General features: G+C 41.1%; 1 protein-coding gene across 1 annotated transcript in view; it reads left to right on the top strand.

Moving 5' to 3' along the window:
• Positions 1–22,987, top strand: part of smg1 (SMG1 nonsense mediated mRNA decay associated PI3K related kinase) — a gene marked incomplete at its 5' end in the record, with an annotated part of 89,086 nt that overhangs the window by 41,794 nt on the left and 24,305 nt on the right. Inside the window, 27 exons of the mRNA XM_083896770.1 lie at positions 98–324; positions 525–724; positions 828–989; positions 1,268–1,422; positions 1,542–1,672; positions 3,626–3,934; positions 4,949–5,090; positions 6,217–6,367; positions 6,561–6,681; positions 8,316–8,561; positions 10,104–10,255; positions 11,000–11,135; positions 11,431–11,575; positions 11,752–11,890; positions 12,558–12,776; positions 12,864–13,044; positions 13,394–13,555; positions 14,649–14,866; positions 16,054–16,208; positions 16,672–16,894; positions 18,258–18,504; positions 18,876–19,105; positions 19,236–19,481; positions 19,720–19,858; positions 21,208–21,317; positions 21,401–21,622; positions 22,588–22,781. Of these exons, the coding sequence (XP_083752896.1) occupies positions 98–324; positions 525–724; positions 828–989; positions 1,268–1,422; positions 1,542–1,672; positions 3,626–3,934; positions 4,949–5,090; positions 6,217–6,367; positions 6,561–6,681; positions 8,316–8,561; positions 10,104–10,255; positions 11,000–11,135; positions 11,431–11,575; positions 11,752–11,890; positions 12,558–12,776; positions 12,864–13,044; positions 13,394–13,555; positions 14,649–14,866; positions 16,054–16,208; positions 16,672–16,894; positions 18,258–18,504; positions 18,876–19,105; positions 19,236–19,481; positions 19,720–19,858; positions 21,208–21,317; positions 21,401–21,622; positions 22,588–22,781 (4,962 nt within the window). The remainder of the gene's footprint in view (positions 1–97; positions 325–524; positions 725–827; positions 990–1,267; positions 1,423–1,541; positions 1,673–3,625; positions 3,935–4,948; positions 5,091–6,216; positions 6,368–6,560; positions 6,682–8,315; positions 8,562–10,103; positions 10,256–10,999; positions 11,136–11,430; positions 11,576–11,751; positions 11,891–12,557; positions 12,777–12,863; positions 13,045–13,393; positions 13,556–14,648; positions 14,867–16,053; positions 16,209–16,671; positions 16,895–18,257; positions 18,505–18,875; positions 19,106–19,235; positions 19,482–19,719; positions 19,859–21,207; positions 21,318–21,400; positions 21,623–22,587; positions 22,782–22,987) is intronic.

The following is a 22,987-nucleotide window of genomic DNA, read 5'->3' as shown; positions in this document are numbered from 1 at the left end:
TACCAAATTATACTCCTCTGTATCTGCCTCATGATGACTGCATTTTTGAGGCATCAATGTAATCAAACTTTCTAAGCGTCACATTTCTTCACTCCAGGAAAGATCCCTGGATGGAGCGTCTGTACTTCAGCTGCCAGCGACTGGAGAAGCGAGATTCCAGAGGAGGAGGGGATGGCAGCAGGCCGGATGTGGTGCCACGGGCTCTGTTGAAAACTGAGGTGGTGCTGTGGCAGTGGGCAGTGTGGGAGGCTGCACAGTTCACTGTCCTGTCCAAACTGCGAACACCCCTGGGTCGAGCTCAGGACACATTCCAGACAATTGAGGGTAAATGGATGAAATCCAGTTGGTCTCCTCACTGACTGCATTTTTCAAACCTCAAAATTATGTTTTCAAATGTCATGATTTGTCTAAAAACCAAAATTGTTCAGTTTTAATGCTTTCCTTGTTATATGAAGCAAGGAAACCAGAAAATATTAACTTTAAAGAAGCTGAAAACAATTATTTCTCCTGTGTCTTTGTGACAGGTATAATCCGTAGTCTGGCTGCCCATAGTCTGAACCCAGAGCAGGAAGTTGGTGCGTGGGCTGGTGTTGGAAGTGACAGCGATGGTCACCATTCTAACCAGCTTCGCCTTGCTCTGCTGCTTCAGTACCTGGAGAACCTGGAGAAGCTCATGTACAACGCATATGAGGGCTGTGCCAATGCTCTTACTGCCCCCCCAAAGGTGTGCAACTAAAAGCTAATAAAGCAGTCCCTCTTGTGACATTCACTCGCTCGAGTATAAATAATAAAATAATAATTTAAAACCCTCCTTTTCTTTGTCGCAGGGCATCAGGACATTCTTCTACACTAATCGGCAGACATGCCAAGACTGGCTGACCAGGATCCGCCTTGCATTGATGAGGGTTGGTCTCCTATCTGGACAGCCTGCTGTAACTGTTCGTCACGGTTTTGACCTGCTCACAGAAATTAAATACAGTAGCACCCAGGTAAGTACATCTCAGAAGAATTACAAAAATATGTTCCACCTATCATTCCGCCCTTGAAGCATCAGTGTGCATCGAGATTTTTGATAAGCTGTAATGCTGTTAGCCTAATGTAACATTTGTATATGTTATCTATGCTGCTATCTTGACCAGGATTCCCTGGAAGAAGAGATGTTGTATCTCAGTGGGACCTTCCTGGCTAAATAAAGGATAAATAAAATAAAAATAAATGCTTGTGATATCACATGTGAATAGCTGATGGGCATGTTTTTGTGTGTCAGGTACCAGAGGTGGAGGTTCCTCTGATGCTGCTGGTGGAGGCTCTGTGTGAGCTGCATTGTCCTGAGGCTATCCACGGCCTCACAGCCTGGAGCCTCTCCACCACAGGTAGGAGTCTGAGCTGGCTTTCATCGGTCGCTCTGCAGGCTGAGGGGCGGTAAGCAACACTTTTTTTTTTCACCAGACATCAAAATAGTTGCCTTGGTTCTCTACTATTACAGGTTGTGTTTATTTTTCTTGGTTGTAGTAGTAGTAATTTTAATTGTGTGTGTGCAGGTTTGAGAAGGCTGCTCTGGAATATCAAGATCAGCTGTCAGCAGCTACAGGGATGACCTGCAGCATAAAAAACTCTGATAGCTGCTTGCTCAAGCTCTCCAGCAACACAAACAGCCCCAAGCACATCAACGGTAACCACCTATGTTTAATGCAGTCCAGCTAAAACAGTTCATCTTGTATTCACATTTACAGGTGCATCTCAATAAATTAGAATATGGTGGAAAAGTTCATTTATTTCAGTTATTCAACTCAAATAGTGAAACTTGTGTATTATTATACATTCAATACACAGGGTGAAGTAGTTTAAGTATTTGGTTCTTTTAATTGTGACGAGTTTGGCTCACATTTAACAAGAACCCAAAATTCAGTATCTCAATATTAGAATATGGTGAAAAAGTTCACTATTGTAACTTTATGGTGTCACATGCCAATCAGCTAATCAACTCAAAACACCTGTAAAGGCTTCCTTCAAAATTGTCTCTCAGTTTGATTCTCAAGGCTACACAATCATGGGGAAGACTGCTGACAGTTGTCCAGAAGACAAACATCAACACCCTTCACAAGGAGGGTAAGCCACAAAAAATCATCACCAAAGATGCTGGCTGTTCAGAGAGTGCTGTATCCAAGCATGTTAACAGAAAGTTGAGTGGAAGGAAGGAGCTCATAACCAGGTTGCTCAAAGTCCAGTGTTAAGTTTCCACAGTCTGTGATGGTTTGGGGTGCAATGTCATCTGATGGTGTTGGTCCACTGTGTTTTTTTGAAAACCAAATACACTTCACCTGTTTACCAAGACATTTTAGAGCACTTCAGAGCATGCTTCATTCATTGTTCTGACGAGCTTTTCGAAGATACCGATTTCATATTCTAGCAGGATTTGGCACCTGCCCACACTGCAAGAATCACCAAAGGTTTGTTAAATGACCATGGCGTTGGTGTGCTTGACTGGCCAGCAAACTCACCAGACCTATGGGAATTGTCAAGAGGAAAATGAAAAACAGGAGACTAAAAAATGCAGATGAGCTGAAGGCCACTGTTAAAGACACCTGAGCTTCCATACCACCTCAGCAGTGCCACAGACTGATCACCTCCATGCCAAGTCGAATTGAGGCCGTCATAAAAGCAAAAGCAGCCCCAACCAAGTATTGAGTAAATATAAATGAACATATTTTCCAGAAGGCCAACGATTGTTTTTGTTTTTTTAATTGGTCTTATGGTGTATTCTCATTTTTTGAGATACTGAATTGTGTGTTCTTGTTAAATGTGAACCAAAATCACAACAATTAAAAGAACCAAAGACTTAAACTACTTCAGTCTGTGTGTATATAATACAGGGTTTCACTATTTGAGTTAAATTACTGAAATAAATTAACTTTTCCACCATATTCTAAATCATTGAGATGTACCTGTATAATATATCAGGCTATTTTGAAGTGTGGTTGTGTGAGGAATTGACATAACAGTGTCATACATACATTTTTAATCACTGTGTGCAGCCTTTGTACCTAAAACCTGCATTAGGCAGCCTTAGTGAAAACATGGCTGGCAGTCAGGACACAAGGAAAAACAGATTCTCTAGTCCCATCTAGAAGAATGTGTCTGCCACTTTATCTAAACATTGGACTTTTCCATGGAGAAAAAAATAGCAGTTTTATGTCACGACATACAGGATTTGTTGATCCTCTGCTCCATCTGTTAGTAAGTTGGACCTTGGATTTACCTCAGTGACACAAACCTAGCAAGCAAGACAGTAATGGGTCCAGCGGCTCCTGTACACATGAGCCTAAAACAGTTGACTTTCTCTTTGGACTTAAGTGTTTGGTAGATCAACACAAGCATTGAAAAAGCTGTCTAACTGCAAGTTAATGTGGTGAATGTAGACTTTAGCAGGCATATATTTTAGGAGGTGAGCCTTTTTGAAGTGGCTAAGCGTTTTGGGTTAGGTAGCCATATTTTCTCATAGTATTTGTCACCTTGGCTTCTGCAGGTGCAGTGTGTCATACAAACATACACCATACAAAATGTATCCCTTGAAGTCATCTCAATTGTTATTTATCTGTTTTTTGGCTGGGCTCTCTTTGAAAAGGTGACAGTAGGAAGACTGTGCTGCTGAAATCCAGTGAGTGTTCTCCTGAGGTGATCAACTTCCTGGCCAACAATGTATGTCAGTGCTATGTGGCACTCTGTGATTGGGCCTCAGTGAAGGAGTGGCAGGCCACCATCAATTCCCTCAAACAGAACTCCACCAGTCCAGTCAACATCAACCTGAGGACAGATTTCAACTACATTCAGGCTCTGAGCCGCTTTGAGGAGGGAGATTTGGCAGAGTGTGGGGCTCAGCTGGAGCTTTTACCAGGAGAAGACTACAGTTCACTGAGCAGCAAGGACAAGCTAGGTAACACACACTACAAATGCTGATTTGAAAACCAAGGCACTCTTGTTGTGGGAAAAGTTAAAAAGATCACTGCATAGCCTGGTTAATGCTAGACTGCATCTTGCTTGTTATTGACCACCTTTCAGTCACATCAGTCCAATCCAAGCGCCAAAGATCACAGAAAACGGCAAGGCTGGTGTTGCCTTGAGACTTTTACACAGTACTGAATATTGTTTATATGCTTTCTGGTTGCCCCTCATTTGTGGTTGATCAACAAAGCCTGGGTTTACACATTGGTGCATAGTAAATGTTGCAATACATTAGCTCTGCTAATAAAGGCTTTTTAGCCTTTCCACAACAAGAGTACACCAGGTCATTTTAAAATAAAGGCTCAACATGGATGACTGACATCCTGTATGCAACAAGAACATGCATTTACATCACAACAAAAACATCCACCTGAGACTGTCCTTAGAAAATCACACATTCACATTTGTCATGATAAAGTGAGAGAGAGAAATAGAGATGGATGACTTTGACAGCCCTAATTAAAATGCTACTCTAAATACTCTAAAGCCCAATTTATACTCCTGCGTAAAGTGCTCTATGTAGGTTACGCAGACTGTCGGAGAGCCCTCTGCATCGATGCAGAGACTGTCGGAGAGCCTCTGCGTCGTCTCCGGCTGCACAAAATATTTTTGAGTGTCCGTCAGGGGACAACGGAGACGGCAAGGGCTGCAATTGGTCCTCAAGACAGGGCGAGCTAATGCTGCTCTGTGTTGGCCACAGTGCGCACCGAGCGCCCACAGAGGCGGAGCTGATCACCGCCGACAACGTCGCTGTCAAACTATAAATACGTCATATCTTAATACACACACCACCATGTTTAGACTCTAAATGGCAAATTTCTCGCCTTGAAGATCTCTGTGGTTACGCAGTCGGATAAAGCATTACACAGTCGGAGAAGTATAATGTGGCCTTAAGTTTGAAAGTGTTCAAATGTAGTCATTCATTTGTTGTGTGGTTGTGTTCCAGATCTGAAGCGGCTTCTGCCATCGATGAGTCCTGATCCTACTGAGCTGCACAGAGCCATTGAAGTGCAGCTCCTTCGAACTGCTGTTAGTGCCATGACCAAAGCCAATCGACAGCAGGAGCAGAAGACCTCAGCCAATCTAGAGTGAGTACAGCATACTGAAAACGGAGAAAACACCATTAACCCTTTCCAGTTCAACTTCAAAACATTTTCAACAACCATTTTGCTCTTTAATGGGCTATAAAGCCATCACACAGTCATGTTGCACATCACTTTTTTCTTTTGTCAAGCTTTTGAAAATGTCATTCTAATGCCCCCAATAAGGGAATAATTGTTTCCCATATTTATCTTAAAGTTGAGGGAGCATGTTAAAAGAGAAAAGAAGACCCTTGTCTGCAGATCATGTAGCTTAAAAAAAGTTTATATTTAATACAACTGAGGTAAAAACTGTTTGCGTGAGTTCAATGGTCTATTTACCAAAATCTTGCCAACTTTCTACAGTAACCGATTGAAAGAAAAAAAAATGTGTGTGTGCAAAGAGGTCAAAGCACACAAGGATTAGTTAGCGGTGAAACTAAATATTGGGACATAGGGCTGGGCAATATGGCCTAAAAATAAAATCCCTGATTTATTTACAAAAAATGACAAATTTGTCGACAAAAAAATCCCATCCCTAATTCTTAACAGTGTTTTTGGTGGTTTTGCACGCTGTCAACCATTGGACTCTCCTTCTTGTTCCACTTCTCACTAGATAAACGGTTTAGGGTTAGATTATACAGTCAATTATTTATCCATATACAGGTAATATTACTTTATTAATTTGATTTGTGTAAAATAGACTATTTTTGGGGGGGGGGGGGGTGATCACATCTCATTAGCAATTACATTTATTTATGACTAGAAAGGTTTTCCTTGATCTCTTTGATTCAATTTTAAGGTCATGATTATGTCTAGTTTAGTGTAGGTTTTGTCATTTCGTTTTTTAATTCCCATTTCGATTGTCAACATGGTTTCATGAGTGATATAATGGTAAATCATTTGTATTTATATTTCACACTTTTCTATTATCGATGGCCAATCATTACATTACAATTTTGCCCTTCACACCCATTCGGTTTCGATTGATGTCGCCCAAATTAGCAGTTACGATCACAAAAGCTAAGGTGGAAATCCCTCGTTTCCACCTTAGCTTTCGAAGGCCGGGATCACATTCAGTGATGCTATGGAATGAGTATTTCTTTACAGAAAGAGTTTTTGTGTTATGTTCCAGCACATTGGTTCGCTGCCTGAAACAGACTGGACGAATCTGCTTGGGTCCTCTTCGTCTGTCCACCCTCACACTGTCCGACAGCCTGCCCACCTTACCCACCCTGCAACTCCACTGCACTGCCACCCTGGAGAACTCACTGACTGGACAAGAAGTATGTGTACTCCCACAATGTCTAATTCATTCAAGGTGGTCAATTGTAAAAGTATTCAAATAATTGAAAATGCCCTCCTAAGACCCACCGCTCTTTATAAAACAAAGAAAAAAAAATAACGTTGTAGATTGTTCTGACAAAACAAGCTGCCAGATGAGTAACATGTATGTTCTGTCTGTATTATTTATTACAGGACTGTGTGATTCCTCTAAGCAGCGAAGTTCTGAACTCTTGTAAGCAGCAGGACGTGCAGCCTTTCCTCCAGGCGCTCAGATACACCATGTTCCAGAGACAACTCCTCCATCAACTCAAAGGTTCATAACCTGTGACTGAAATATGTGCATGTTACTGGTGGTCACATGGTCACTCATTAGACTTCTAAGATACAGTCATTGATCAGTTCCTTCATCACCCCCTTCCTTTGATAAATACTCGTGGAGTAGTGGCTCCTAAGCTCCTCACAGAGGAAAGCACTCACCCAGCCCATGGCCAAGTGGAAAGGAAACTTGGCTTGTAACTGGAGGGTTGCCAGTTCGAGTCCCTCTAACTGTAAAGTAGTTTTGTGCGCTAATCTTGCATATTGCATACATCCCTAAGGTGCCTGCCCTGTTGGCTTGTGAGTTGACATTGTTTTCTCATCCTTTTACATCCGCTGATCCCACTCTAGCTGCACTGTTGTCTCGGGTTTGATGCTTGATCACCTTACTGATGTGTGGTACCTCGTGCACCGACCGAAAGGGAACTGGAGGTTATGAATAACCAATGTTCCCTGGCGGAAGGAAACGAGGTATAATGTAGACCCTCACCCCCTATGGCTCGGTGAAGTGCAGTTTAGATTGAGAAGATAATTTATCCTCTGCTTGCAGCAGTCTCATTGATATTGACAGGTCTGTTGAAAAGGTTTATTCAGGTTGGGCTTGTGAGGACGCGATCCTCACCCCATATCAAACCTTGATATGGGGTATCAAGGTTTGAGTTAGCTGGTATATGCCGGCATTTGGCGGGAGAAAAAAAAAACTAAATTATTAAGTATTAAACATTCAGATACCTTAGCGATATGTTAACAAGCGAATCGAACTATAAAATAATTTCTTTAAAATGTATTTTTTATTTTATCTTGTCGAGAGTTTCTTTCTTCATCATGTGGTCATATGATCGATGCAGTGTGAAAGTCAAACGGCTCTGGGTAACGCACGCATCAGCTTAATGATGAATTGAACAGGAGCTCCCAAGCTAAACGTACGTCTCTGGGCCAAGGGATTTTGGGAAAATCTCCCCTGACTGAGGCCAAGCTGGGGAAGATTGTCACTACAATTTGCATGTCCGGCACGCATGCCGAACGCGGATTCTCTTTCCGAAATTCATTCAAGTCATACAGACTTTTGATTTTCCAATTGGGTGTGTTGGAGACAAAGCTCTGCACGGAGCAGACCCCAGGTTGGGATCCACTGATATAAAGCATTCTTATTGACCGATTGCTAACAGTGGCTAGCCTGAGATCTATTTGCATTTTCGACTTCTCAACTGGAACGAACTTGGGGTGAAGTCGCGTCCAGTTTCAATTGCAAAGCAATCAGTTCAACTTCTGAGTTGAAACTGAGGTGAATGTCACAGCTAAGGTCAGTAAGGCTTGCAGAGCTGTCCATCCCTGTTCTCTTTAGAAGCAACTCATCTTCAGCCAAGCAGCTCATTACTAATTGCTTCTTTTCTGCATTTAAGTGGAAACTTTCTCGCTGTCTACTGGACATCCTGAACTCTGAACTTTTAAAAAAATTAAGAGATGGGGGACTGTTCAGAAGTACTCTCTGCTATACATTTGCATATATCGTAATTGTAATATGGTCTCTTTTGAGACAGAATGTTGCGTGATTGGTCTTACAAAGCAATCAGTAAATGGTAAAGTAAGGGTTTTTAACTTTTGACATGTTTCCATTTCTCCATTCTTCAGGCTACTCTTCCTCCATGGATGGTCACCTGGTAGAGCTTTGTCTGACAGCTGTTAAATTTGCCCGGAAGAAAGGCAACATTGCCTTGGCCTCCCGTCTTCTCAGCCAGTGTACTGATGGTACACAAGAAGAGAATCAACCGGATGATCTGACCCAAGCTTTCAGGCGTCTGTCTCTGGAGGGCATGCTGGCAGAGAAATGGGGAGCAGAGCTGCAGATAGAAAAAGCCAAAGTCCTCAGAACTGCAGGTGAGGAGCACAACGCATTCAAAGGCTAATGTGATAAAATAGAATGATACTTTTGGCTTAGAATTAATTAATTGATTATAACATGATAACGACTAAGCTAAGCTAAGGTTGCTCCGTCCGTTTTAAGTATGAACATATCAGAATGATTAGCATATTTCAATGTTTTAGTCTAATAATCGTTGATTGGTTTTATAACCTGCCCGCAACAGCGTCCCGCAGTCTCTTTGTGTCTCAGCCGTGAAGCTGAGCTCCTATGTTCAGTCTCGCTCTGTATTCCTCAACAGTTATTGTGCTGATATTACTAGTTGACATAGTACATTATTTTCGGATATCACGGTCTATGGTATTGCGCAGATGCACGTAATGCAAAACGCTGTCAGAGCCGTCAGACTCTGTTGAACTCCTGCCGCAGCTGCGGGTCTTTTCAAATTAAGAGCTGCAGCCGCACAGGTGCTTTGCAGGTGAGGCTCTTTTCAAATTAAAATAGCTGCACTCGCAAAGCACCGCCCCCCCTCCCGATTTTAGTCGAAATTTCAGGGCTTTAGTCGACCAATCGTTTCTTTGGTTGTTTACAGCCCTAGTGAATACAGCCTAATAAAAATCTTAAAATAAACAATTACCTGGGCATTACCAAAGCTAACATTATGTCATGCTGTTCAAAATGTGTATGTGAAACGCAACAGGTTTATCTATCAATAGAAAATTCAGTTTTACAGTCTGGAGTAAAAATAATATTCGAATGTGGAAAAACACATCCACGCAGCCGCGGCGCTGCTGTCTTCTTTGCGAGTGTGCGCGCACTGTATGTGAACGTTTCATTAATGTTAGTATATTTGTTTTAATCACGTCACTATCATGCGCCGCTCCGTATTGTGAACTTTTTTTGAATTATGAGACACTGAGACGCAGGGCGAACATGAAAACGAAAAAGCATTTCTCTGTTTGCTTTGTTTTTTTATTAAGGCACAGAATAAGCAGCCATGAAGTTGAAAATGAAAATACATTTTGGAATATTGATTATTCATTTTATTTATGGGTCACAAAATGCAGCTACATTTTGAAAATTAAAAAAGCATTTCTGTTAATGCATTTTAATTTGGATAACGGGATATATTTGCTACCGTGCGGCACATTAATCGTTTTTCCTCTATTATAATGTTTTTTATGATCGTGAGAAGCCAAAATCAAAATCATTACTAAAGTTCTATTAATCGTACAGCCCTACTATCTGTGTTTTTATTTTCAATTAGGCAGTGTAGAATGAGAAAACGGGACAGGCGCTGAATTTACGTGAGGAGGGACAAAGGGTAAAATTGCTGTGCAGCGTAAAGCGGGACAGGTGGTCACTCTATATGCATCACCACTTGTCTGCAAAGATGCATAACCTGATCTTAATCATTTTATCCTCAGCTGACACAGCAACATTTTTGCTGATGTCTCAGTAAAATTATACATTTTGTGTCAGTGGCACACAACAGTAGAAATACCATTTACATTACTGTGCATAGTGCGAATACAAAGTGTCTGCCTCTGCTTCCACAGGCCAGTCCATGCCAGCAATGGAGATGCTGAGTGGAGCTGCTCTGTCCTACTGCCATGTGGAGAAGAATGAAGGGGCTGCCTGCCGCTCACTGCTGACACTCTGCAAATGGCTGTTGGCTGACTGGAAGGACATGGCGTCTCAGCTTAAACAGGTTTGCAAGCTTCACCTGAACTTCTAATTCTCAGTGTTTTTCAATTAATTTTAAAAATACCCTTACATTTAAATGATGAACCTCTAAATGGCCAAAATGTTGGAACTTTAACATTGTTCTGCTTTATACCTGCTTTGTACATATGGGTGTAGCAGGGGTTTCAAACTTGTGGTCCCCCAGTTGATGGCCATTCACTTATTTTAAAATTATAATAAACTGGCCCAAACTGCCCAACAGTGAAAAATATTTCAATATATTTAACAGTATATAAGCTTGTCTGCGTTATCCTCCACCTAAGGTCACAGGGGGGTGCTGTGCCAGACTCAGCTGACATAGGGTGATAGGCGGAGTCACACCCTGACAATTTGCCATCCATCACAGAGATACATATAGAGACAAACAACCGTTCACTCTCACACTCACACCTATGGTCAGTTTAGAGTGTCTAATTTTCCTGATCCGCATATTGCATGTTTTGGGACTGTGGGAGGAGGCCAGCGACTACCTATCAAAACAAACACTTTACTTTGAAATAGTGTGCAACAAAATCCGTAATATTTTTAATTGCAACATCATGATGGGTTATCAAGATATAATTAACATTTTTAATTGAAGCACATTTTCCTTGAACTGTTGGACTTTTCTCACTTTAGCGACCTCCTGACCAGACTAGAAGTTCACTAGCCCCCAGTTCATTTTGAGTTTGAGGCCACTGTTTTAAAGACTAGTTATCTTTCTGTCTAGGTTGTAAAGAAGTCAGGAACAGTAAACTCATCCAATGCTGTAAGCAGTATGTCAACCCTGAGCCGGAATATCGCAGCTCTGCTGGAGCTTCCCCTTGAGGACCACGGCATCCCCCACATTATCTCTGAGACCTCAGGTAAGAACACGTTTGTGTTAACATATGAACACATCTAAGCAAAAGTCACACATTCAGATGTTTTCATATTTGAGATGGAGGAAATATGAACACAGAATGCTTAAAAAATGTAAAAAAATATTAACACATATCAGGAGGGGGCAATATTACCTGAAATTAATTTGAGAGAGCGAAGTTGCTCTTGCAAGCCCTGCAGCACAATCACCTGGATACTCTCACATCAATCTTGGCTTTTCAAACCTGATTAGGTTGCTTCGTCATGCAGAATTGTAGCCATTTTAATCTTTCTGTGCAGTGAGTGTGGGTGTTGGGGAGCCAGACTTCGTATTGGGACAAATCTACCAGCTCTCCACCAGCCTGGCTCCAGAGGTAGCCAAATCCTGGGCAGCCCTGGCCAGCTGGGCTTACCGCTGGGGCAGGAAGGTGGTGGATAATGCCAGGTTAGTGGAACCAGTATTTTACCAGACATTTACATTTGGAAATTTCACTGACTGTATGTGATGTAATTCAACTAAGCTATTGTGAAGTTTCAGAAGGGTAATGCTGTAGGAAGTGATAATGGTGTTAAATTGTTGGAATAATGTATATTGTTTTTTTGTTTTTTTTTCCTCAATAGCCAAGGGGAGGGATTGCCTCTGCTTCCTGGGGAGAGAAAGGAAGTAGAGGAGTTGTTACCTGAAACCACCAGTGAAGAAGACAAGGAGACCATCTTAAGCATTCTTGGACAGGCCATGTGTCGACCGACTGGCATACAGGTAGCTGGTATAATTTTATTTATCTGAACTTCTGTAAGCTCTTTTATATCCACAAATGTTTTTTTTCATACATTTTTTAAACATCAAAGTCGAGGTCAAATTAATATACAAATGACTCTAAAACGCCCTCACTGACGCTTCCTTCATATTCCCTCCAGGTGATTGTAAACTCAGTGACTCTCTCTCTAAAATGAAGGGAAGTTGATCAGGAAGTTGAAAATGTCAGGATGCTGCAGGTCTGGAATAATGTCCTCTACGGCTGTTTCCAAATTTGTAAAAAGCATGCCAGGGGCATTATAAGGGTCAGATATATTCAGTCTGCAAAGTTTTGTGATGTATCGGTAAATCTCAGTGGATTAAAAGCACGCACTGCGCAATGAACCCTGACAGGTTGAATCCAGCACCAGTTCCATTGATTTTTACTGCATCTTATGCTGCCAACATGGCGTTTCATAGAAGCCCAGTCACGGGGAGTCCAGATCTCTGTACTACGACACAGTCATATAGAGCTTATAAGCTGATGGAAGAATTAAAAATATTACTTTAATCCAGACTCTCAAATGTAAGGTTGCTTAACTTTCCCTTAAAATCGTCATTCCAGAATGTGGTTTTCATATATGATACATGGTAATTGCAGTGCAGATTGTCCTCTTGTGTTGTGTATCAGGATGAAGACATGGCTCTGCAGCAGGAGGACGATGAAGATGACATGGTGGACATAATTGCCCGGCAGCTCACTACTTCGTGTCCCTGGCTCGTGGATGCCGGTCAGCCTGTCACAGATGGTCTAATTCGAGTTTGGAGACAGGTGGTGGACCGCATCTTCGGACTCTACCAGGTCTCCTGCCAAGCGTATTTCACCTTCCTCAAGTTGAATGCAGGACAGGTGAGATTCAGTGTGGGAAGCAATGTTGTAGACTACAACTGGTCGTTGTGTTCAATCCTTCACACTGTGTCTGTTGTATTTTTTTAGGTCCCAATAGATGAGGATGACCCAAAACTCCTGCTGTCCTGTCACAACAGCAAACAGAGCAATGATGATGTGATTGTCATGGCAACTCTGCGTCTCCTGCGCCTGCTGGTTAAACATGCTGGTGAACTTAGGGAAGGACTTGAATTGGGCCTGGCCTCAACCCCTACTGCACCCTGGAGAGGTATGCCATACTCGCCTATGAATTCTTTACACACTGGCTCAGAGTTAGTTTTTCCATGTTTCCTGTGCGATAAGAGGTCAAGTTTAATGTGATTATATACTTAGATATGCAAGGTTTTACCATAACGTCTGTCTAGATCAGTAATTTGGCTCACAGGAGATTTATTTTATTATTTCTAGTGCAGTACCCATTCAACACATACCTGTTTTTGTGTAAATATCTGTCAGATTATAAAGTTGTCCCCAATTGGGTGTAGTTTTATCAGCTTCTCTTGTCGACCATTTTCAAATGAATGACACTCTGAGATGGATGGCTGGAGCACACTCATGCTTTTGTATATTCTCCTCAGGTATCATTCCCCAGCTCTTTTCCCGTCTCAACCATCCAGAGGCTTACATCAGGCAGAGTATCTGCAGCCTGCTATGTCGAGTGGCCCAGGATTCCCCTCATCTGATCCTCTACCCAGCCATTGTGGGCTCACTCTCTCTTGGAGGAGAGGCTCAGAGTGCAGGTATTTGTGATTTTGTTCACTTGTTGCTGTGCAGCTCCTTGATTAAATCCTTTGAAAGTGTCTGAGAGTTGAGGATTTTAATGTTTGCCTTTGACTCTACTTTCCTCAAAAGTAACTGGAGAGTGAGCTCTTTTGTTTTTGTTGTTTTGTAATATCTCTATTCACTAAGTTGGCCTGTGCAAGAAGTGAAAATATCCCATTCATAAATGCTTTTAGAAAACATCTCACATACTATATTCACTATTAGAAAAAACAACAACAACAACAAATAACACATTGCCTAGTGTTACTGATGAAATAAGCTTCACTACAAATATAAACCAGTGTATGGCTTTTTAGATAAGGATGTTCTATATATTGTGAATTATTGTCTACAGTTTTTACTTGCGTTTTATGGTATTTTAATGTTAATGTACGCAGTAACTGTGTTGTTGTTTTTAAATGTGCTCTATAAATTAAGTGTATTGGATTGGATACTTTATTACCTCCGCCAAGGAGGTCTGTCTGTTAGTTAGCAACATAACTCGAAAAGTGACGGACTTATTTGGAAGACATTTTTAGGACATGTCCACAATGGGACCAGGAACAAGTGATTAAATTTTGTCCGTCATCCATAGACGCTATCTCTGGTTACAACACTCGCTCTCTGACCATAACATTATCACTGGTTACAACACTTGCTGTTTGACCCAGGCGCAACTGCAGGGTGTATTTTTTATTTTTTTTTCACAGCTTTTTCCCTCTAAATGATTGTACCCTCCGACTGCTTTTCTAGTTTTAGATTGTATTTCTAGTGAATTATCACTGAGAAGCATGAGTCCAGAGAAGCTTGCATGCAGTTTTAAATATCCCTATTAAGTGTCTCTGGGCAAGACACCTGGACCCCCGATTGCTCCAGGCAGCATGCACATGGGTGTGAAAGATGTATAATTGAAACATTAACAGCAAAACTGTAGTATAAAGCTATAAACTAGAAAACGGCAATATACAAACAGAGATCCTTTTTTGAATTTTTTTACCTGCTTACCCATGGCAATGACAATACTATACGTCAATACTAATTATATGTTTAATGAAAATGATGCTTTGACAGGGAGTAAACTGCCATCAGCTCTGCCCACCTTTCTGGGCAGCATGCAGGGAGAGGAAGAGGAGGTGGAGGAGGAGGAGCAGTCTGAAGGAGTTGGCCAAGAAGGAGCTTCAGAAGACCTGAGCACGTACTGCTCCAATCAAGACCAAGCCATGATGCAGCACTGCTATAGCCAGATTGTAGATAAGCTGTCCTTAGCCAGCCCTACCATGGTGCTTCAGGTAGGATACTGCATTCAGTTTTATAATTTGATGTAGGGGTGTAAGATATTATCAACACGTTATTGGTATTGGTAGTCGCATATTGGCAAACAGGCCAAGATCCCCCAATATGACTGACTAAAACAGTAGCCTAAAAAGGCTGCTGCCTCCTTGACTTCTATTGTATTTGTCATTTATCCCTGATATATCGACATATCGGATTTCGGCAAAAGGTCTAATATCCTGCCACCCTAATGAAGTTCAATGTACATTTTAGTTTTCCCTACAAATGCAAGGTACTTGATTTAATTTAAAGTTTAGCTTTACAAACTCTAGGACAGTGCTTTTGTCTGGACTGGTAAATGTAAGAAATTCTAAAGTGATAGAAACTAGTCTATCGTGGTTTCATCTTTAAACTGGAATTGCAACGATTAATCGCAATTGAATCAATTACTAAATTAACAAATTTTAAAGTTGATTAATTGCTTTGAATGTCTTCTTTTATAATTAAAACTAGTTTTTAGATTATTATTTTTTTCCAGCTTTTTTTTAAAGTGAATAATTTCTGGTTTCTTTGCTTCATATAACAAAGAAATCATTAAGACTGAATAATCTTGGTTTGTAGACAAAACACCAATTTTTTTTTGACAATTTATGGAAGATTATTGATTATTTTCTTGATTAATAAAAAACGTAATTGACAGATTAATCAATTATAAAATAATTGCCATTCTTGAATCTCTTGTTAAACCTTTAACAAATATCAAATAAAACATTCATAGCAACTTTATTTGTTTAATGCTAATCTCCAAGTGTTTTTGCTCAATGCATTAATAATTGCATTTTTTAATTTATTTGCTCGTACCTCCTACAGCACACACATACACAGCTCCTCACACACACACACACGTTACACACACCAGGTTTAGCCTGTAACAGATTAGTTTGCCTGCCAGGGTGGTTCAGTCTGTATAATAACTGTTGTTTGTATTCTATTTAATTATTTTTGTGATGTTTTCTTCTGTTTATAGTACATCTGTAATGTACATTTAAGTTGTCATGCTCTAAAACATTAAAACCTAACAGCCCTAGGAAGCTGTCAGTCAGGCAGAATTTGTACATGCCCAGAGAATCCTGAGGCATGGATTCATCAAGCTTGTGGTTTGGTGCACCTGTCTGTGCTCTAATGGGTCCTGTGTGCTAACCAGGTCCAGCAGCTGGTGGCAGAGCTGCGAAGAGTGACATTACTCTGGGATGAGCTGTGGCTCGGTGTGTTACAACAGCAGCACATGCATGTGCTGCGCAGGATCCAGCAACTGGAGGATGAGGTCAAAAGGGTGCAGAACAACAACACGCTGCGCAGGTGAGCCCCAATTTACTCAAATCATACTTTGGGTACATGGTAAGGATATCCTATTTCTGCCAATAAACCTTCCTAAATGTTACCACTGGACATTTCACTTTGCATTTACTCGTATACAGTCAACCTACAGTGCTGTACTAGAGAGTGTAAAAACGGTATAAGAATGCTTTCGCGAATATGAAATTACAGAATTTACAAAATGCAGAGTGAGCTAACAATAGAATCATCTAAATCAAATCAATATTTGGTGCGGCAAACTTTTAATTCTTACAGGTACAAAGTTAAAATCAGTGATCAGGTGAATGATTAACCAATTATAGTATTTTACTATTTGCATTTTTCCCACGTCCCAAAAGCATTGTACTGTACGTTAAACCACTGAATAAGATCATAAATAATGCTATGTATTCCCAGTCACCTTGTGTCACTTGCAAGTCCAGTTACAGTCTTTATTGTGTTGCAGGGATGAAAAGATCGCCATCATGCGTGAGAAGCACTCTGCTCTGATGCGTCCGGTGGTTTTTGCCCTGGATCATGTCTGCAGCATCACTGCAGCACCAGCTGAGACGCCACATGAAACATGGTTCCAGCAGACTTATGGTGATGCCATCACCTCTGCCCTGGAGCGCCTGAGAAACCCTGCCAACCCTGCCAACCCCGCCAGCAGCTGGCTTCCTTTCAAACAGGTATGTGTATCTCTCTACATGTCCTTGATTCACTTGTGGCTTTTTTCCACTATACAGTTCCTGAACGACTCTGCATTGTTTCATGTTAGCTACTGCGCATGCGTGAAATAACGGTTGTGTTTTGTTTTGAGTGTGTGTTAATGGCAGCGCCCATTGTGATGCATGTGAAATGCTATGCTGAGTAAAGTCTCATATGAGCTGCAGTCGTTGTGATTATTCATTCCAACAGGCATGACTCGACTTTACTTGGTTTGGTATTGTTTTCCATTAATATAGTACCTCCACAACATCGGTGGAGTCATCATAGCACGGCTGCATGAAACTGCTGTGACGTTTTATACGCGACACACTCAAACTAGTGCCGTGACTTACATTAGACTTGGTTAATTCAAGATTTGTTCACAGAATTGTTCAGTACTTCCTGTATGACCAGAGCACAGACTCTGTCTGACAGCAGAAGGCCTAGGGGTTGTGATGCTCCTCACATTTTCAGTCTTTTTAAGTCTTTTTAACTGATCTACAGTTCAGAATTGTTCGGTTTGATTCATGACTCTTCAGTGCCGACACTCAGTGGCTGGCAGGCTGGCAGTGTCACATTGCTATCGGCTTAGCTCGCTTGGAACCCCGCCAGAGCAGGTACTAAAAAATAGTACTGGTTCCATCGCTAATGGAAAAACAAACAAGCCAAGCCGAGCCGTGCTGGAACTGCTTGGTGGAAAGGCCATTAGCCTGGATGTTATGGAAGCATTATCCAAATTAAAATGCATTAACAGAAATGCTTTTTCATTTTCAAATTGGAGCTGCATTTTGTGACTCATTAATAAAATGAATAATCAATATTTCAAAATGAAAATGCATTTTTGAAATATTATGTTCATAAACTCTGGAGAAAGTTTGCAATGATGAAGTCTGCTAACGTTAAAACTGCTAACGCGTTAGCAAAAAGCCAGTTAGCTTAAATGCTAACACTAACGAGTCCACTCACATAGCAGAAGTGAGATGTCTTTGTTAAGAAGCACAGCCACTTGTTCCCTCTTTTGCTGTGGAGGGACACATAATCACTCTCAGCTGCTCTTGGCAATAATAAAATTATCTCTAAGACATTTTATAAAAGGCTTTTTTTTATAGTTCATGTGTCTTCTTTTTTTCTCTTCTATCCAAGCATTAGATGATAGTCTTGGACTTACCTTTTAAAATTGTAAATGATATAACAATCACTTGGGTAGGTGTTAAGTATCAAAGGTTGGTATCCACGAGCAAGCCCTATATTCTGTAGATGTTGGCGTCTATAAAACATTCATACAAACATAATATAGATTAGAAAACACTGTGTGAGCTTGATTCCAATGTTTGCTTTGGCCAGATTATGATGAGCCTACAGCAGCGAGCTCAGAAGCGAGCCAGCTACCTGCTTCATCTCAGTGAGATTAGTCCTCGTCTGTCATCGATGAACACAACAGAGATAGCCCTGCCAGGAGAGGTGTCTGCATCAGACGCAGTCACCATACAGAGCGTCGGCAACACAATCACCATCCTGCCCACCAAGACCAAGCCCAAGAAGCTCTTCTTCCAGGGATCAGATGGACACAAATACCCCTACCTTTTCAAAGGTAGGAGATCAACTCACAACAATGAACACGAGTTGGGATTTCAGTAATAAATGTTCTTGAACATGAACTAACCATACTTTCAGCTACCCACACCAGGTCCTAACATGTTTATTTAAGGTATTTATGAGGTTCACAAGCTCAAGTTTGTCATCATAAAAAGCCAGTGTAATACTGAGATAGAGATCAACATTTACATCACATAGACTTAAGCAAGTTTAGATGTTATTACTTATATGTGGCTCATGTTCATGCCAAATACAAAGGATTACAGATGACAACTGCCTTAAAACCTCAAGAGACGACTAAAGAGACAACATACACCATTTGTGTCGGTAATATCAAATTAGTAAATAATGCCTTGTGTGTCTCAGGTCTGGAAGATTTGCATTTGGATGAGCGCATCATGCAGTTCCTGTCAATTGTCAACACCATGTTCACTAAGATCAACCAGCAGGAACAGCCGCACTTCCACGCCCGCCACTACTCTGTCACTCCCCTTGGTACTCGATCAGGTCTAATCCAATGGGTAGATGGAGCTACACCACTGTTTGGCCTCTACAAGCGCTGGCAGCAGAGAGAGGCTGTGCTGCAAGTCCAGAAGGTAACATTCTTTCAGCATAATAAAACGTAGAAACATCAAGAATCTTTTCATCAAAATTTCACCAGGCTTATTTTAATTCTAGTTTATTGCTCCATTGCCAGAACTAAACAGAATTATCCCCCCCCCCCAGGCCCAAGACTCCGTCCAGCAACAGCCAGTGCCTCCAGTACCCCGTCCCAGTGAGCTCTACTACAGCCGCATTGGTCCAGCACTAAAGGCAGTGGGGCTCAGTCTTGATGTGACGCGGCGAGATTGGCCTCTAAGTGTCATGAAGGAAGTGCTGAAAGAGCTAATGGAATCTACTCCCTCCAACTTGCTGGCCAAAGAGTTGTGGTGTTCATGTACAACACCCAGTGAGTGGTGGAGAGTCACTCAGGTAACCAACCGTGTTAGAAGAGGCCAACAAGCACTGTGAGTGGTTGTCAAGGCTAGAAAAGGAACTGTTGAATACAGACCATTAACCTTTTTAAATGAGTTGCCAGAGATATTTTAAAATAAATGCGCTATCTTCATTCCATTAAGTTTGTGTGTGTGTGTGTGAGATGTTCACAATCATCTTTGATGACGGGATCAATGTTCTGTGTGACTGATGTTCCTTTTCTTTATTGTTGCAGTCGTATGCCAGATCCACAGCTGTCATGTCAATGGTAGGATACATCATTGGCCTCGGGGACCGTCACCTTGACAATGTGTTGATCGACATGACCACTGGAGAGGTGGTACACATTGACTACAATGTATGCTTTGAAAAAGGTAAGTTTAGAAAAGTGACATCTATGTGTATGTATGTGTATGTGTATGTATGTGTATATGTGTGTATATGTATATACATATGTGTGCATATATATGTATATACATATGTGTGCATATATATGTATATACATATGTGTGCATATATATGTATATACATATGTGTGTATATATGTTAGTGCTGTCGGTTAAATGCATTAACGTGAACCCATTTTAACGGCGTCACATTTTTTATCGCGCAATTAACGCTCTTTTTGGCCGAGCAAACTTTGTATTTTTTTTCCACATGCTGTTGCCTCAACTAGTAACGTTAGAACAACTACAACCCCACACCGGATCTAGATAGACCGGAAACAAAACAACAGACACACTGCATGAGCTGGCCAAAGAATAGTTGGCTCGCGTAAGTAAAGAGTAGATGTTCAGTTTTGAGCGGATGGCAAGCGCTGTGCGCTTCTCCGCTAGCTCCTTCGGCTCAGATTAGCGCGTTACGGCAACAACACATTAAACCACGGGACTTCGTCTGCGTTGAAGAACGTCTCTTTATTCACAGAACTGCGGGCTGATTCACAGCCTCTGTTATTATTGTGCGGCTCTCACAATGAGAGGAAGAACTCAAAATATGCAGAGTGACGGAGATATTCACCTGCGGCTCGCTAAAGTAAACACATGGAACACATTACTTCCTGCTTCACCTACGTACCTCTCTGACGTCACAGTACGCAAACCTCTCGTACCTCCTACAGCACACACATACACAGCTCCTCACACACACACACACGTTACACACACCAGGTTTAGCCTGTAACAGATTAGTTTGCCTGCCAGGGTGGTTCAGTCTGTATAATAAGACGTGTAATAATAATTCTAAAATTAGATTTGGCTTGACACATATAATAACAAATATTATATTATAAATATTGTGTCTTGAAATTGCAGTAACTTGTATTGCAATTTAGATACATTTTTCGATTAATTGTTCAGCCCTACACTACAGTATATGCCAAAATATGCAAATAACATTTACACAAAGCAAGCCAAGTATTAAAATGAAGAAAAATAATGGTACAAAAAGAAATCAAGGGACATTTAGAATAGATAAAAATGTGCGATTATTCGCGAGTTAACTATGACATTAATGCGATTCATCGCGATTAAATATTTTAATCGTTTGACAGCACTAGTATATATATGTGTGTATATATATGTATCTATATATATATGTATATGTATGTATATATGTGTATGTATATATTAATTATCACAAGTGTTTAAATCAGACTTCAGACTATGAGCAGAATACAATTTGCCATTATAATAAAGCAATGATGAGTTATATTTTCTGTCACTAGGCAAGAGCCTGCGGGTGCCAGAGAAGGTTCCATTCCGGATGACCCACAACATCGAGACTGCACTGGGAGTCACTGGGGTGGAGGGTATCTTTAGACTCTCCTGTGAACAGGTTACTGTAATTTCACACATCACACAGTGTCACAGACCGCTGGACAGGACATTTGTTTTGTGAGTCATGTCATTTAATTTCAGGTGGTTCAAATGATGCGTCGGGGCAGAGAGACGCTTCTGACCCTGCTGGAAGCCTTTGTCTATGACCCCCTGGTGGACTGGACTGCTGGGGGTGAGGTGGGCTTCGCTGGTGCAGTTTATGGAGGAGGAGGCGGCCAACAGGCTGACAGCAAGCAGAGCAAGAGGGAGATGGAGCGAGACATCACACGCTCTCTCTTCTCCTCCAGAGTGGCTGAGATTAAGGTACAGTCATGACAGATTATTAGCTAGTGTTGTTCAATTCTAATTCTGAGCTTCTTTGGTTTTTTTCACATTTAATTATATAAATTAGCAACAGGTTTCTTTGCATTTTCTCTCTAATTGTATGCATGTCAATGATGTTTGGGGGGCCAAACGGCAAAGTGGTGGCTTACACTGTTGCTTTAACAAAAGGACATGGTTTCTCTCTGTCAGGAGTCTGCATGTTCTTGCCGTGTGTGCATGGGTTTTCTCTGGGTTTTCTAGTTTCCTGCCACAGTCCAAAAACATGCAGAGGTTAACTGGACACTCCGTTTTCTGCATGTTTGTTTGCCCTGTGCTGTCCTGGTGACCTGTTGCCCTATGTTAGCTGGGATTGGCTCGATTGGTCCCCTTGACAATCATGTGGAGGATTAAGTGCTCAACAAAGAATATATGAATAATACATTTTTTAGTCTGATGACAAACTCATGGTGTGACTATGAATGCTCACTTTTTAAGAGCTGTAACACCTGTGCACATTAACAGCAATGCGATTAAATGGCACCAAATTGTAGTTGTGTAATTGTAATTCGCAGGTGAAATTCAAAGCACCCTCACTATTCACAATAAATGTGATACAAATCAGTTGTAAGGACTGGGAAAAATTAGCATCGTGTAAAGAAAAGACTGAGTGCTCATCAGTTATTTTACTTAATAAAAAGAAAATAAATACCTGGATACAGCCAACACTGAAAGAGAGTGAACTTTATCACTTGTGACAGAGTGGCCTTGTCTGACGGATTAACGATTTCACCAGGATTTCGTTTGTGAACAGTCATGGCTTTTTGCTTATTTGGATGTTTAATTTCACATCAACACCAGGCATTCTGACTTTTCTTTTTTCTTTTCCTTTTTTTGTGAACCATTTGGATTGATAAAAAAGCAAGGCATATGAAAATATATCAGAGTTTGACTTTTGCACTGTGCAGGTAAACTGGTTTAAGAACCGGGATGAAATGCTGGCAGTGCTGCCACAGGTGGAAGAAGCTGTGGAGGAGTACCTGGTCTTGCAGGAGCTGCTTTTCCAGGGGGAAAAACAGCAAGGCAAACTACAGGAGGAGATGGCCTTCCTGGATGGAGCGGAGAACCATCCTGATCATCTCATTGTCACACTGGAACAGAGGTCTGAGTCAGCACAACACACATATACATGTATACTGTTTTGAATTAATTTAAAAAATGTTTTTTTCATTTTTATTGCAACACTTCCCAGCTACAAACGTGCTAATGTAATAATGTGATCAACTGTATCTACTGTAATATAGATGGTTAACTTTGAAGTTTAGTTACAATGACAAATCATACAAATACTGTTGATATATAGCTCCA

This window comes from Microchirus variegatus, assembly GCF_963457635.1.
Source record: "Microchirus variegatus genome assembly, chromosome: 10".
NCBI lineage: Eukaryota > Metazoa > Chordata > Actinopteri > Pleuronectiformes > Soleidae > Microchirus > Microchirus variegatus.
The sequence above is the reverse complement of the archived record's forward strand: the minus strand, read 5'-3'. Positions and strand labels throughout refer to the sequence as shown.